This window comes from Lipotes vexillifer, unplaced genomic scaffold, assembly GCF_000442215.2.
Source record: "Lipotes vexillifer unplaced genomic scaffold, Lipotes_vexillifer_v1.1 scaffold6, whole genome shotgun sequence".
Classification (NCBI taxonomy): domain Eukaryota; kingdom Metazoa; phylum Chordata; class Mammalia; order Artiodactyla; family Lipotidae; genus Lipotes; species Lipotes vexillifer.
In genome coordinates, this window is record NW_006799037.1 from 3,231,803 (window position 1) to 3,248,511 (window position 16,709).

At 44.1% G+C, this 16,709-nt stretch overlaps 1 protein-coding gene across 3 annotated transcripts in view; it reads left to right on the forward strand.

Annotated features, from left to right (window-relative positions):
• The window catches only part of TEAD1 (TEA domain transcription factor 1), a 258,914-nt gene that overhangs the window by 82,153 nt on the left and 160,052 nt on the right, over positions 1-16,709 (forward strand). For 2 of the 3 annotated variants that reach the window (XM_007471413.1, XM_007471414.1), the window contains exon 2: positions 1,085-1,340. In XM_007471413.1, coding sequence (XP_007471475.1) covers positions 1,184-1,340 — 157 coding nt within the window. In that variant the 5' untranslated portion in view covers positions 1,085-1,183. Of the gene's footprint in view, positions 1-1,084; positions 1,341-16,709 lie in introns of those variants that run through there. The other variant, XM_007471415.1, reaches the window with a different exon arrangement.

The window sequence follows — 16,709 nt, forward strand, 5'->3', positions numbered from 1 at the left end:
CTTCCGATCAATCCCCAGGAGGAATTCTTATCCCCTTTTTGGGGAAGGCTTTGAATGAATGATCTGATGCCTTTTCAACAAAGGCATATTGATATGTTAGTGTGCAGACAGCAAGGGGTACTGGATTAGATCATTTTCACATGGGTGTTTGTGCCAGTTTGACATTTGTTTGGATTGCTTATCCCTTTATGACCATAGGTTACATGCATAATTTAAGGAGAATAAATCTTTGAGAAAGATTTCTTTTGGTTCTGTAATCTTTAGTGCTACAGAAAAATACACGAAAGCCTCCCCCACAGTTTTCCTTGGAATCAGGAATTCCAAGGAGGCTACCAGATGAAGTGCCTCATGTGGGTGTGAAACATTTCTTCAGATGTGCTGGCCGCTTGCAGTTGTTGCAGGGAAGGCAGGAATTGGGGACAACTTGGTTCCAGCTTCAGGGTTACAATCTAGAAGCTGAGAGTGGCAAAGTGACCTGACTTGTACAGTGTAAAAAGCCCTGCGGATAAATGCTATAGAATAGCAGGTCCAGGTCTGCTGGCATTGCTATTTGTAGAATGAGTATTTGTGATAAAATAATCTCCCTCCTTCTGTCTGCCATTCTGCCGCCATCTTGCATCTTGGTGATCCAAGTGACAAATTCTGGGATGGTTTGACATTTTAGAGTTATCGTGCTAATTGCCACAGTGAGGTAGACGCCTTTTGTTTTACTTTATTTTCTTTTAAACAACTTATTCTGCTCTGGAGATTTGATTATCATCGAGCAAAGTGCTCCTGGTAGATAGTAGGTACTTAGCAAATTTTGCATGATTCATTGTGAACTTGCAATTCAGAGTGCATACTATTCTCAGATGAAAATTTCCTCTCATCTGTGAAGATTATCCAGCTTCTGCCTGCTGTTTTCTTTCTGTTTCTAACGTGATACATAGGAAAAAGACACTTGGACCTCAAAATTCCATATTCTCTCCTAGGAGTTATTCTCCAAGCAGAGCTGGTGACTGGAAAGTCTGCAGTAGAACCAGCAAGAGCAGTATGTTGATGGTTACCCTGTCCTTATCATACTATCTTTTGATTTCTCTCTTAGGTTTATTTTCTTGAAAAGGCTCCAGGCTTCGGCTTGGAAAATCCAACCGCCAAAATTGAGCCCAGCAGCTGGAGCGGCAGTGAGAGCCCTGCCGAAAACATGGAAAGGATGAGTGACTCTGCAGATAAGCCCATTGACAATGATGCAGAAGGGGTCTGGAGCCCCGACATTGAGCAGAGCTTTCAGGAAGCCTTGGCTATCTATCCACCATGTGGGAGGAGGAAAATCATCTTATCAGATGAAGGCAAGATGTATGGTAAGTGATTTGAAATGCTCCTTTGGAATGCTGCAACCTGCTTTTGTGGTAAGGGGTCAACGTAGCTAGCCTTCTACTGGGATCCATTCCTTGTATTGGGTTGAATGATCTTTGTACAATTTTAGCTGTGGCCATCCAAGGGACTGAATCTCAACTGAAGACGAGAGTCAGTAAAGGACCACTGGGCAATCGTTCCCTGGAGTTTCTTCTTCTTCATATCCAAAGCTCTCGAGGACCAGATAGGAACAGAGGTAGTTGCCGTGGGGAATGCAGACACCAAACGGGACTAATTCTTCTGAATGCACACCGCATCAAAAGGAAGTCCTACTGCTTAGCTCCAGGTGACTGACTGGAGCTCCATAGAAATGCGGCCTCGTGCTGCCAGATCTAGCAAGATAGATGTTTATATATGAAATGTACTCATTTTTAAAAGCCAGCATTTTTTTTTTTTTTAAACACACCTGTATAGGCCATATAAAACATATGCCCAGGGACTTGATCAGACCTTTGAACCACCAGTTTGCTGCGTTGTTGCCAATTTGCAGTTGAATGGCCAGACAAGGCACTGACCCCCAGGCTACTCTGACCAGTCTCCCTTTCCACATGGGGACCCCTCACAGTGCATTCAAAACTCCAAGAGCACCCAAGAGGATGAGACCAGTTGACCAGATGGCTGGGGATGCCAAAGGTGGCAGCAAGCACCCATCCACTAGTCTGGGGCTTGCACACTGGGTTTGGACCTTCCCTGCACCTGCTGTAAAGGCTTTCAGCTGCTGACCTGTACTTTCTGCCTGCTTACCTTTTGGGAAGCAGATGGCAGGTGGTTGCATGTACATTCTGCTTGTCTAATTGGGCACGTTAAGTTGACAGTTTGCACTGTGGCTGAGTCTAAAGAGATGCAAACAAATAACCTAAACTCAAAGAGAACTGGCTCAGCAGCCTACCGGAGGTTGTTAACTTATCATGGGGGTGATTTACTTCTAAATAATTTGAAAGCTTTTCCATAATAGTGTGTTGTACCTTTAATACCGCACCTCCTCTATCAGGAGCCATAGGAGGCTGCAGCTCAAACTAGCACCCACTGCTGAGGAGAAAGCAGATGGTGGTGCAGCTGCCACCAGTTGTGCCTCCCCACCCTGCCCTACCCCTCTCCAATTTGGATGATGTAATGGAAACAAGGAAAATTTTGCTTTCTGCAGCATTAGAGTCTCTCTCTCTTGGCCAGTCGGTGACACACACACAGTAGACAAAGAGAACGTAAACCTTCAGTATTTATGTTCTCATGTGATCCTTCGTAGCCACAGAAGCTTCTTCGTGTCTGGTGAAATGGACTCAAGATGAAACATCTCAGCTGCTGTGGGTAGAAAGTTTCAGGGCCTTCGATTTTCTGTGTGCTTGTATCTTTCCTGGGCTACCCTTCCTCAGCCTGGCTATTTGCTTTCAGGGTCTTGTTTTCATACCTAAAAATACAACTTCCCCATTTTAAAGGCAGAGAAAAGCACTTTAATCTTTGAGCCTTCTTTGAGGCTGATTTTATTAGGAGTAGTGAAGGTGGCTTCGGGCCGTTCTACCTTGTACCAACACCCATTTGTTTACCCAGAAATTGTTTTAATCTAAAACACTGGCCTAGTGTTGGACATGCTGGTTGGGAAGAACTACTGCCTTTCATTTCTCACTGGGAATACTGGGAAAGGAGCTGTCCCTTTAGGAAGCAGGTTTTTGGGCTAGGAATAAGAGCATAATTCAAAGCCAGAGTTACTCTTTTCAACTCCAGTTTTGTTTTGTTTTTTTTTTCATTGATTTTACTTTTTAGGTGGCAGCCATGGTAGACTGAACTAATTTTTTTGTGAAAATAATTTGTGAAAGAACTCTTGTTGGTAATTGGGGGTCAAAGGCAGCAGACTAGGAAAAAGAATTGTGAGAAGCTTTGGATTTGAGCCGTCTACCCACAGTGAACTTGAACAATCCTACCCTTGGTGTGTGTCTGAGTTTTCTCCCCTGTACAAAAGGAGGGTAAAGTAGGTGATATGCGTGGTCCTTGGGACGTATATATTATATGATGCTGGATTGTGTGACTTGTACTTCAGTAAGAGTCATCAGTGTGTTGACAAATGTGGCGCTGGTTGTGGAGCATGTCTTTAATACTGAAAGTAATCAGATTCTGAGTGCTTCCTGAGAGCGTGTGTTCTTGACGCATGGATTCTTTTTTCCCTGAAATCCACGTTACATTTATTGACTGTGTTGGTGACCAACCTGATTTAAAATTGGGCAGTCATTTTGAGCGAGTAGCATTAGGAATTACAACTGCAAGGTCACGTGTCCTGGTTAGGGGTGCAAGAGATGGATTTGCTGCAGTGGCCCTGAAGCCACCCCCATGTCTAGGCCACTGCCTTGGGGAGAAAACATCCCCTTCAACTCCCTCTCTTTGGCCAGCGTGGAGGAGCTTTGCTTCTACTGCTGCTTTGGAAGGGAAACATGGTGGTTATCAGGGCTATGGGAAATGGAGACTGGATCCCTTCAGAGAAGCTAGCCCAGGTGCCTGAGAGCTGCATGGGAACTGCCTGTAACTTTGAGGGCGAGAGAAGGTTGATTTGGGAGCCTCCACAGTGAGGCCCCAGCCACTCGGGAATTGAGTCATGTGAGCAGTGTGGGACCAGAGCTACTGTTCCTTGGCTTCCGGCCTGTTCCCCATCTTACCACACGTGAATCAGGACACAAACCAGACCAGGAGTTGAGGTTTCTGAAGGTCCTAAGAGCATGCTTTTTCTCTTAAGCATTTTGGAAATGAAAACATTGAAAGCATTTTGGATTCCATGGAGTAAAATCAAAATAATTTAATGCCTTCTAGTGAGATACCAAGTGTTTTTGACTTGAGGGGGTTATTCCGGTATTTCTGAGCATCTGTAGAGTATTGTGATGTCACTAATCCTGAGCCTTTGGAGAAGCAAGGTCAAGTGCAGTGCTGATTTATTTCGGTAATGAAGTCTCCTCCGTGGTTGACAGTAGGGCAAATGCAATCTTATAGAGGGGGGAAATGGAAAGCTCTCTTTATGTTGAGGTTTGGGCCATTGGAAAAGACGGCTTAATTTTCCTTATGTTACCTGGGTCGGTGGAGAGGCCAAGCCTTTATGTGGTTGGTCTCCACGTGGACAGATTATTTCTGCCTGCGGTACCCTATGGGTAGGCAGTTGTTCTTAGGGATTATTAGAAGGAGGGTGAGACTTCTTGGACTGTTCTTAAGAGGTTGCAAGCTCACTCCCTTTCTTCTCTGTGTTTTCTTTCTTTTTCGTATTTTTACATAGCTGTGTGTCTCTTTCTCTGGTAGGTAGCTGTGGAGTAGATAGCATGAGGACAAGATGGCAGAGACGTTCTTGATCAGCAGAGTTGTCTGGAATTGAATTTCACAGGAGCAGGTCACAGCTTAAAACGAGACAGAACAAAACAGTGAATCATGGGAATGTCTGGATGTGTTTTCTATTGCACTTGAAAACCCTAGTCAGGCAGTGTGGTCAAATATCTCTCATAATCAAGTTAGGGACCGGAGCTAACATTCACTGGCTGCTTGCCTCAGAGACACGCAGTGTAGCACCTTAAATTTTGAACTTTGGAATTGATATGAAGCCTGGCCCTACCTCTTCTAGACATCAGACTCTGGGCAAGTTGCTTTTCATCTCTATGCCTCCATTTCTTCAACAGCAAGAGAGATTTAGATAGATCTTCCTTCACAGGATTGTTATAAGAATTAAATGAACTTGTTGTGGTTTGGGATCCCCCTACCACGCTTGAACAGTGTCTGGCATACAGTGAGAGTTAATCAGTGTTTCTGAAGTGAAAATAAAGAAGTGCTCTCTGCCAATAGCTGGGTTAAAGGCTTTACCTAAAACTTCTGTCTCATGCTCACAACAACATTTTGAGGTGGGTATTGTGATCCCCACTTTATAGATGAGGAAGCTGAGTCTAAAAGGGATAAAGTTTCTTGTGCATGACCAGTATAAATGGTATAGCTGGATGCTTTCAAAACCAGCTCTGTCTGACTCCCAAACCCGGACTCTTTCCACTGTGCTTTCATTCCTTCCTTTCTGGAGGTCATTATAAGTGAATTCAACAAGTCAGCATTGAGAGTACCGCCTGTATTCCAGCCCCGTACTAGCGGTTGTCAGGGATACAGCAGTGAGCCAGACAGACCGTCCCTGCCCTCATGGAGCCATCACAAGTTCATTTGCAGGAAGCACTGACCTGAGGTTAGGGCTGTGTGCCAGAGCTTTCTGGGAAGTCTGAGACCCCTTTGAAGATGTTCACCTTCCACTTAGCCTTTTGAAGCCTGTTCTTGGCCACCAGTGTCCAGCGCACCTGGCCCAATGCTGGCAGGAAGAAAGCTTCTCAAATATCGCAGCGGGGAGGATCCTAGATCATAAGGCTGGCCTTGGTGGTGGCCAGAAAGATGTCTGGAAGATTCTGGTGCCCTACGATCTTACAGGCAGCTTGGGCAGAGCAGTTGCTGGACAATTGCTTTCTCCTTTTTTGAGCAGATATCTTCAGGGTCCTTGCTTAGGAGAGCTCCAGGGGTGCCCCCACTTTCTTGCTGGGTTGCCAGGCCTACTGGTCAGCCCTAGAGAGCTGAGTTGTGAGGCATAGAAAAGTTGAGGAGGAAGGTATCGCTGGGCCAGTCCTCCCTGGCTGGTCTTCCCCAGTTGCTGACCTGAGCCCTCCCAGCCAGGGGAGCACAGGAGTCGGACTTGCCTCTTTTGCTTACTTCATAGAAGTACAAGGTAGAGGAGAGGGGGGGCTGCTTCAGTGAGGTGGTGGCAGAACTGACAAGGGGACACCAGAAGGAGTGCACACAAGCAGGCACAGGTGTGCGCCCGTTCATCAGTGCAGACAAAGCGGCTGACATCTGAGGTCCCCATGCTCCTCCTCCTCTGAAGAACTGGGCAAGGCAGTGCAGAGTCGTCCCTCTGGAAGACGGGGCACTTTCACGTCATTTCTGTGGGGACCAGGAAGGTGGTCTACCTCTGTGGAGGCCCCAGCAGCCCTGATGTGGAAATGGCTGTAGAATCTGAGCCCTGTAGGATCCCCAGGCCTTGGGGCCTGAGCTGAGCTTGTTCTTCCCATCTCTCTGTCTGAACATCATGTGGCATCTTTGATTTCCTCTTTCTGTCTTACCGGTGATTTGGGATATTATTTCAAGTGAATTTGCTAGAAATGTGAAGGACAAAGCGCTGTGCCCTTAGAACAGTCTAGAAGCTCCGTAAGGCAGGGGCCCCACCCTGTCTTGCTGGACAGAGGAGGTATCAGTGATGTATGCTGAATATATGCATGTGTGAGTTATTATTTAAAGTAAAGAGAGGTGAGTAGGTAAACCTCTGAGCCCTGAGAGGAGCTGGCTAGAAAGGAAGGGAGAAAACAGAAAAAAGAGAGAGAGAGAGAAAGAGAAAGAGAAAGAGAAAGGTGTGTTGGTATATTTAATGGTCTTCCTAGACTGAGAAGGAAGAAATACTGGTTTTTCCTCTGTGTGTTTGGCAAATGTTAGTTCAAGAGGTAGGAAGGATTTCTACCCACATAGGCACAGCAGCAGAGCAAGGGTTAATTCTGGGATCCTCAGAACACATGAGTAACGGGGGAGTAATGGGGGATTTTGAAATAGTTTGGTTCCTGTGAGAATAGCAAAGCCAACGTCATCAGTGTTTGGACTGGGAAGTTTAACATAGTGGGTGTCTGACCTACAAAGGTTTATGTACAAGATGTGAGCCCTTGTGCAATCCAGGTAAAAAATAGCTAATTAGGATGGCTCAAGAATTGGTCATAAGGGCGAAAAAAAAAATAAGAGAGAGAATGTTAACTTATTACCAAGTTGGAAACTTATGCTTTTCAACAGCTTTCTGTGGCAATGGATGAGCGCTGGGATTCGGGAAGACATGGATTCGGGAGTCGTTCAGTGAGGGCCTGTGCTGTGCCTGGACTGTGAGTGGGGACTACAGATGTAAAATAATTAAGAAAGCTGACCTGTTTGACCACTTACTGTGTGCTAGGCACTTTCTCATTGCTTTAGAATGCGTCGTCTTGTTTATTCCTCAGCACAACCCAATGAGGTAGGTTACCGTGACGATCCCTGTTCTATAGCTGAGGAAGCTGAGGCCCACTAAGGTCAAGTTACTTGCTCAAGGCCACAGTAAATAAGTTGTAGAGTTGACATTTGAAAGTCAGCTTGATACAACAAGCCAGTTAAGACAACTAACTACAATATTGACATGGAAGGAAGTATATTCTGTACTAGAGAGATACACGGCTCAGTGGTAGGGCAGTAGAAAGTATGATTGTTTATGATTGGGGAATGCACATGTCTATATTTGAAAATGCAAAAGGCTGGAAGAGTTAAGAGTCTGAGAGGCAGACTTAGGTGAACTAACTTTCAATGGGAAAAGGCCACTTCGTGTTTTTTTGTTTAATTAAAAAAAATTTTTTTTTGCTTTTAAACTTACTTTGGATTACAGACCCCCTTTGAGAATCTATAGAAAGTTGTGGATCTCTTCTCCAAAAAAAAATGCATGCTTGTGCACAGTTATAGAATTGTTGCATTATAATTGTTGCAAGGGATTTCTGAAGCCTAGGTTCACATTTGCTACTGTGGGGAGAGAGAGAAGGGGAAGGGCATTCAGGCCTAAGGAAGCAGCATGATAAAGGCACAGAGTCCTGAAAGGACCCAGCTCTGGTGCTCTTAGAATTGAGGGTGTATCCTGGAGGGGGATGGCAGATGAACCTAGAAATGTGGGCTGGCACTGCATTGTGGAGGGCCTCGAGTGCGATGCCATGGTGTCCGGCGCTCATCCTGGGGACAGAGGGAAGCCATTGCATGTTTTCAGGAGAGGTGATGTTGACTCCGCCTGGGTTTGACAAAGCCGACTCTGAAGGCGTGAAGAGAAGTTAGATGACTGTTGCAGTAGAGGCCAGTGGGAGAGGCTGAGCCTAAACTTCGGTACTGACGGTGCTGGCAGAGAAGTTTCAGAGGTCGAACCAACAGGATTGGCTGACCAGATGCGATTTGTGAAAGAGAAGATAGAGTTGAAGATGATTCCAGGGTTCTGCTTCTGGGTGGTGGGGAGGACGATGGGACTATCAGATGGATGGGGAGTGGAGACAAGAGAAGCAGTTTGTAGAGAGGAGAGGAATGAGGAGTTGAATTTTGTCATGTGCCGGAGGTGTACTGGGTGGCCATCCAGATGAGGGTGATCTGTGGTGTTCGGAAATTCCTGCTTGGAGCTCAGGCAGGTTGGAGTTGCAGGGGTAGTTTGGGGGCTCATCAGCAGAGAAGGGATGAGAATGGGGAATATGCGCAGGCTCACGTGTACTGTGGTGAAATGGGCATGGATTTTAAATGGAGTGTCTGTATTTGTGGGAGAGTAAAAAGATTGCCTTTTTAAGAAAAAGGTAGACCCATCAGTGGTTCCCAAGTCTGACCATCATCAGCAGAAGCACTTGAGAAGCTTCAAACAAGAGACATAACAAAAACAGACTCAAACCAGTTGAATCAGAATCTCTGAGAGTGTGGTCTGGGAATCTGTGTTTTTAAAAGCTCCCTGAGTAATTTGGGTGATCAGCCAGGTTTGAGAGCCACTGGGCTAAGCTACAGCCTGGGTCCAAGAGGACAGGGCCACATTTTTAGAGTCGGTAAAAGAAACAAATGAGGAGGGAATGAGACTGACATTTGAAACAGTCCTTACAAACTTTGGGTACAGGAAATGAGCTACATTATTCAGTTTATGCTCCCTGTGTACAGAGACGGAACATTACCACGGCCCAGATTTGCCATGTACAGGAAGAGCCATGAGGTAGTATCTTAAAGGGCATAAAAAGTTAAAGGGAGACTTATTTTTAGGACAGGGTAGAGACTTGGCCATTTGGTTAGTAGGGGAGAAAATATATGTAATTGAGGGTATATATGATGGAATAGAACCAGGAAGAGACTTTAAAAGGAGGAGGGCTTCTTTTACTCTGATGCATAATGGCAGGAGAAGGGTCCAGGTAGAGGGCCCAGGGAGGACATAGTGATTCCTTTCTTCATATGAGAAGTAAGGCCATGTGAGCTGAGGTGGCTTATGGGCTTTTGAAAAATAGAGCAAGCTTAGTAGAGATACTGTGGGGGAATGGGATATGGACGCACGGGGGTGAGTAAAAGAATTGCTGATCAGTGGAAGGAGGGCCTGAGAGAAGTTGGAGAACATTACTTTCTTCTTTTAATTGAAATTTTTATTGAGATAATTGTAGATTCACATGCAGTTGTAAGAAATAATACGAAGATCCTTTGTACACTTTGCCCATTTCCCCCCAGTGGTTACATTTTGTAAAACTGTAGTAAAACATCATAATGAGGATATTAATGTTGATGTAATCCACTGATCTTATTCAGATTTCCCCAGTTCTGCTTGTACTCATTTGTGAATGAGTGTGTGTATGTGTGTGTGTTTTATTAAGTTCTGTACAATGTTATCACCTGTGTAGGTTTGTGTATCCACACCTCAATGGTACAGAACAGTTCCAACACCACAGGGATCCCCAGGGTTGCCCTTTTATAACCATACCCAATGCTGTCCTGCTTCTCCTGACTCTACCCCTAACTCCTAGAAACCATTTAGTTATTCTCTATTTCTAAAATGTTGTCGTTTCAAACATGTTATCTAGTGAAATCATACTGTATGTAACCTTTTGGGATTGGCTTTTTTCCATTCATCGTAATTCCCTGGAGATTCATCCAGGTTGTGTGTGTAGCAGTAGTTTGTTCCTTTGATTGTTGAGTGGTTCCCTAGTGTGTATGTACCACAGTGTACTTACCCTCTCACCTGTTCAAGGGTATCTGGGTTGATTCTAGTTTTTGGCTATTACAAATAAAGCTGCTATGACCATTTATATACAGTTTTTTGTGTGAACATAAGTTTTCATTTCAGCGGGATAAATGCATTGCTGGGTCAAATGGTAGTTGTGCCTTCAGTTTTTTTGTTTTGTTTTGTTTGTTTGTTTGTTTTAAACTGCTCAAGTGTTCTTCAGAGCAGCTGTACCATTTTACATTCTCACTTGCAATCTAGGTTCTCTGCATCCTCACCAGCATTTGGTGGTATCACTGTTGTTTGTTTTAGCCATTCTGATAGGTGTGTGGTGATATCCCATATGGTTTTAAATTGCATTTCCCTAATGACTAATGATGTGGAACATCTTTTCATGTGCTTATTTCCCATCTGTATATTCTCTTCAGTGAAATGTCTGTTCATGTCTTTTGTCCCTTTTTTAGTCGGATTATTTATATTTTTACTGTTGAGTTTTGGGAGTTCTTTATTTTAGATATGAGTTCCTTGTCAGGTATGCGGTTTTTGCAAATATGTTCTCCTTGTCTGTAGCCTATCTTTCCATCTTCTTCACATGGGCTTCCGCAGAGTAAAAGTTTTAAATTTTGGTGAGATCCAGTGGATTAATTTTCCTTTTTGTGTGTTGTACTTTCAGTGTCAAGTCTAAGAACCCATTGCCTAACCCTGGATCCTGAAAATTTTCTTCTGTGTTTTGTTCTGAAAGGTTTCTGGTTTTATGTTTTACATTTAAGTCTATGATCTGTTTTGAATTAATTTTTGTACAAGGCGGAGAACGTTACTTTTGAGGGAACCCACTGGCGTTATTATGTGATATATATATTTTTTTCTGCCAGGGGATTATTGTTTTATCCATATTTTGACAACGTCAAGGCTTGGGACCTGAGACACCAAGGTGCTAGTGAGTGCATGCTTGCACCAGTCTCGGTAGGGACAGGGACAAGGTGAAGCTGGAGGGGCCGGCAGGTCGTGACATGAGCTGCTCATAGGCTGTGCACATGTAGGAGAGGTGGCTGGACAGGAGGCTGTGGTCATGCACAGGTGAGGAAGCATCTGAGGTTAGAGGTGGAGAGATTTCAAGTGACGAGTTTCAAGGTGTGGCCGCAAATGTGGTCAACTGATACGAACGTGGGTGATGGTCACTGGAGACACGGAAGTAGGACATGGTGAGGCTCATCAGCATTGATTGGATAATACGTTGACGTTGAAGTCCACAGTAGTGAACTGTGAATTTGCAAATAAACCTACCAAAGTAACCAGTTAGTAGGGGGATTTCTTTTTCTTTTCTTTTTTTTTTTTGCGGTACGCAGGCCTCTCACTGTTATGGCCTCTCCCATTGCCGAGCACTGGCTCCCGACGCGCAGGCTCAGTGGCCATGGCTCACGGGCCCAGCCGCTCGCGGCATGTGGGATCTTCCCGGACCGGGGCACGAACCCGTGTCCCCTGCATCGGCAGGCGGACTCTCAACCACTGCGCCACCAGGGAAGCCCAGAGGGATTTCTTTGAGGAGGACATGACCCCATGGATATGAATGGGAAGAGTTTGATGTTGATATGAATGGCATGGGCCTAGTAAAGAGCAGGTGGCAGAACAGTCTGGCAAAAGGAACATTGGGGTCACAAGAAATTGCTAACATTCTCTGCCTTCCTCCTCCCAAATTCTTTGGCTGCCCTAAAACTATACCTATTTGTGATGTATCTATATGCCTTGTTGCCATCATCTGTAGAATGGGGCGAGGAAATCAACATGTTTCTCCATACCTCTCAGCAATGTTGAGAGAAAATGCAATTATGTATGAGAAAGTATTTTGAACTGAATTCTAAAAATACTACTTTTCTTAGGTTAAGTCCCCCTGTTCATGGCACATTAGAAAGGTAGGAAAGTATATTTTGGAGCAATCACTCAGGATTAAGTTGCCTAGCCTAGGTAGAGGGGTGTTTGGTTAAGGGAGGTACTTTGGCAGAAACATTTCAGAGTTTCTGCCAAAGAAGGTACTGGAGAAGGGGAGATCAGGGCAAACTTGACTAGGTCAGAGTCACAGCTGATGGAGGGGACCAGTGGGCAGTGGGAGCCTGTTGCCGGCAGAGGCTGGGCAGGCCCCAGAGCAGTAGCTTCCACTGGACTCATGGATGTGCACTTTTTTAGCTGCACGGCCCTGGGTTCCAGTGCTGTCTCTCTCGTTTACCCCTGCTGACTTCCACCTAGGGCTAGAGCTTCGTTTCCTCTCTCTATAGCATTTCACTTGCGAGTGTGTCTTAATTTCTTAATACCATTGTTATTTAAATGTATCCCATTCCTTTGGTAGTAAGTGTTTAAAGTGGTCATTTTACAAATTATTGTTATTATGATAGTGTTCTGCTGATCTCTGTAGTAGAGGGCCTATCCTAGAGAATACTCAACTTAGTAAATTAAAACATATAAATGTGCTATGTGGTTAAGATCATAGAAAAAAATCTGAAGGAATTTATAACATGAATAGTTGCTGCAGGCAGATGGGTTTATGGGGAACTCTGTGTGTCTATTATATATTTCTGTATTAATGGAGTTCTGTTAAATAGTGAACATATGTTACTTTTGGAATTAGAGGGAAAAATAATTATATACTTTATTTTTTCCTCTGATTCTGAGTAAGAAATACTCGTTAAAGAAAAATGTGGAAAATACCAAGAATGAGAAACAAGTCATATCATCCAGGTTGACATTGGTGTGATGTCCACCAGGGATTAAGTTGGGTGGGCCACTGCAAGGTCCTGGTGGGCAGGAGAGTGGTGCTGGGAGAGGAGCTGGTGCCAACAAGCTGTTCCTTCCATGGGTTCATGGCCGAGGCACCGATCTGGGGAGACAGGTGGTTTGAGAGTGGTGGTGCTGGGGCCAGGAAGCAGGGCAGGGTGTTCTTATTATACATTTTAGGACATTGGTCCAGGAGTTTGACAGGTGCCCAGTCAGTTGGACCTGTCAGTCAGCTGTCCAGACTAACAGTGGCATTATTCTGATGTTCATGTATTGTGGTAAAATGGCGATGGGAGAGACAGAAGAAAGCATTCAAATCCATTCTTCCAGTGTCCACATGTTCACAGCAAGCTGCTACAACAGAATGAACAGGATCCACATCTTTGCCGAGCCAATATTAATCGTTTAACTTGTACTTTAGGGTGGACATGCTTTATTTCTGGAGGGCTGCGGGCCTGTCTTTTTAAAAATGTCGGTAGTCTTTTTGATGACCATGTTATTCTTTGTAACAGATTCCTGGCAGGTAATCTTGTACTTGCATTGCCTTTAGGCAGAGGTGGGTGGATTTTAGAGTATGAAAACACTCTGGAGACTTTAGAGAGCACTATAAATTCTCATTTGATTATAATCATTTGATTTAATCACGGGTATATTTCATTTACTTGATATTTACCTGCTATGCCTTCACTGCAGATTATTCCATCTGCCCACCTTTCTTCTCTCAAATGCTTCAATTCCAGGTAAATAATAAAATCAAATCGTTCTTCAAAGCCCATATGGATATTATTTCTTTAAAGCCTCTTCCTGTATCAGATATACGCCCTCTCCTTTCTGCCCTTTTAGAATACAGTCTGAAAGGTGTGACAGTGAAATTTCCTGCCTGGGACATTTAATTTATTTTTAAAAATTTTATGTAGTGTTGCAGTGTTCCCCCTCTACAGGCGGTGAAATTGGTCATTAGCTGAAAAAAAAATTTCCATAGACACTGTTCTTTTTACAATAGCTGGAGGAACTTTTTAGGCTACCTTAAAAGCAAGTGCTCTGGGGGAAATGTAATTGATCACCCCAAAGCTTTGCAGCATCCCGGGTAACTTTGAACATATGGTAACAAGCTGAGTCCCCCCTACCCCACCCCACCCCCACCCCCCCAGCCATTTACAAACGTCCTAATTACTCACTGTGCCTGCCCTCTTCCCTGGGTCTGCCTCTGTACGCTGTGACTTGCTTGCTATTGTGCTGAGACAGGCTTTGGCAACTGTCTCTTAGATGAATGGTTCTATTACAAACACAGTAGCTTCCGTGACAGCTTAGAGGAGATTGTTGTTTATGACTGCTTTTATGGAGAGGGGTTTGGTGCACATTAATGTCCTGATAAAGACATTTGTACCTATAAAGTAGCCACAGCCTTAAACATACTTGATTGTGAATAAGGTATTGGGGCTGATGACATGCCAGATGTTAGGTATCGGATTGCATGTTTATTCAACTGTTGCTGCAGCCTCTGTACTTGGATGTGCCTTTGTGTTTGCTGTCTCACAGCAACACACAGACTGCAGTGGCGATATGATCCTGATTATGGAAGATGCTGTTTGGGTTACTTGGATCCTAAGCCGTGTGTATTAGGAAGCATTCTCTCAGTCCCCGTGTGTCCTGAGACAGCAGTCATGAACAGTTGTTAGGAGAAGGGAATTGCCAGGTGGGATGACCACATGCATTGGGATAGGGGCCTTTCGAGATGGACAAATCTTAGTCAGGCCTGGACTGACCAGAGCAGGCATTGTGACAGAGATTGATAATAATAATAATAACGGTATTTATCCAGTGCTTGCAGTGTGCCAGGTACTGTTCTAAACAATTAACATCAACTCATTTAAGCCTCCTTACAAATCAATAGCTATTATTATTATTCCCATATTACAGATGAGGAAACCAAGGCCTAAAAAGGTTCAGTAAATTGCCCAGGATCATAGAACTAAGAACTCCTGGAGCCAGGATGTGAATCCCCATCAGATTGGTTCCATTGCCTGAACTCTTCACCACCATCTTCTGCTGCCTCTGATTTATGACAGGATGGGAACCTGAGGTTCTCTGGACTGTACCCCTACATTGCTGGAAGAGAGTTTTGGTTCCAAGTAAACAATGAAAAAGGGAGAATGGGCTTTCCTGGTATCTGGGACACTCTTCATCCTGTTTTCTGCCTGGTAAACTCCTACTGGTCCTTCAAGACCAGTAGGAGTAGAAAATACTCCCCCCTCTCTGAAACCTTCCTTAGTCTCCACAGGCAGAGCTAGTTGCTCCCTCCTTTGTGTTTCCATAGCATGTTATTTGACCGCCTTTCAGAGCGCTTTTCAGACTTTTTTTTTTTTAACATCTTTATTGGAGTATAATTGCTTTACATTGTTGTGTTAGTTTCTGCTGTATAACAAAGTGAAATCAGCTATACGTATACTTATATCCCCATATCCCCTCCCTCTGGTGTCTCCCTCCCACCCTCCCTATCCCACCCCTCTAGGTGGTCACAAAGCACTGAGCTCATCTCCCTGTGTTATGTGGCTGCTTCCCACTAGCTATCTGTTTTATGTTTGGTAGTGTATATATGTCCATGCCACTCTCTCACTTCGCCCCAGCTTACCCTTGCCCCTCCCCGTGTCCTTATTTAAGCCCATTGTCTACCTCTGCGTCTTCATTCCTGTCCTGCCCCTGGGTTCTTCAGAACCATTTTTTTTTTTAAGATTCCATGTAAGTATGTTAGCATACGGTATTTGTTTTTCTCTTTCTGACTTACTTCACTCTGTATGACAGACTCTAGGTCCATCCACCTCACTATAAATAACTCAGTTTCATTTCTTTGTATGGCTGAGTAATATTCCATTGTATATATGTGCCACATCTTCTTTATCCTTTCATCTCAGACTCATTTTTAATGTGCGTGTCTGTATCTCCAGCCCCTAGCATAGTGCCTGGCACACATTAGGCCTTCAAAAAAATGTTTGAATTAGTGAAAGTTGCTGGTGATAATACTTTCATCTTTTTTCTCTATAAGGTGTTCTTTCCCGCAGCCTTATTGTTATCACATTTACAACATTCTAAAGAAATAGTGAAGGCGAGGATTATAATTTCATAGATAAGAAGCTGAGGCACAGAGCCCATGATGTTTTCCATTAGAGCATCTTATCTTGAGGAACTTCTTGGTGAAGCCGAACTTAGTGTAGAACCAGCAGCACCTCACTCCCATGTTTACACCCTCCTGTTGTAACCGTGTTGACCCTGTGTCTGAGGTGTTGCGAATGAGAACAGTTTATTTTAGTTTACATTTTATGTCAGTATCACAATGGTTTTGTCCAAATGGGACATTCAGTGGCTGTCTTTATTGCTGAGCTTGATTTGGTTATTGCAGTGACTGAATCTACCCATTTCCCACCCTGATTTGATTTGTACAAGTCAGAAATTCTGTCCTTAGAAAGCTAGACTTCGACAATTATTTTTTCCTAGTATATACCCGACACAGTATGTTTGTACGCTTATCTGTCTCCGAATGGAGGGTGTGTGTGTGTCTGTTTGTGTACATGCGCAAGTGTACATAGCTTTTTTCAGGTTGACTCTGGGTTTAGTTTTAGTTGTCTGAACATTATTACTTCAACCACTGATTATTCTAAGATGACATTGTTGATCCTGAATGATTCACTTAAGTGGAACAATGAACCAAGTAAGCTATCACTGTGGAATTCAGAAGGATGTTAAGTTAGGGCCGGTTACTAGACCTTTGTGACCAGGTCACAAAATCTGG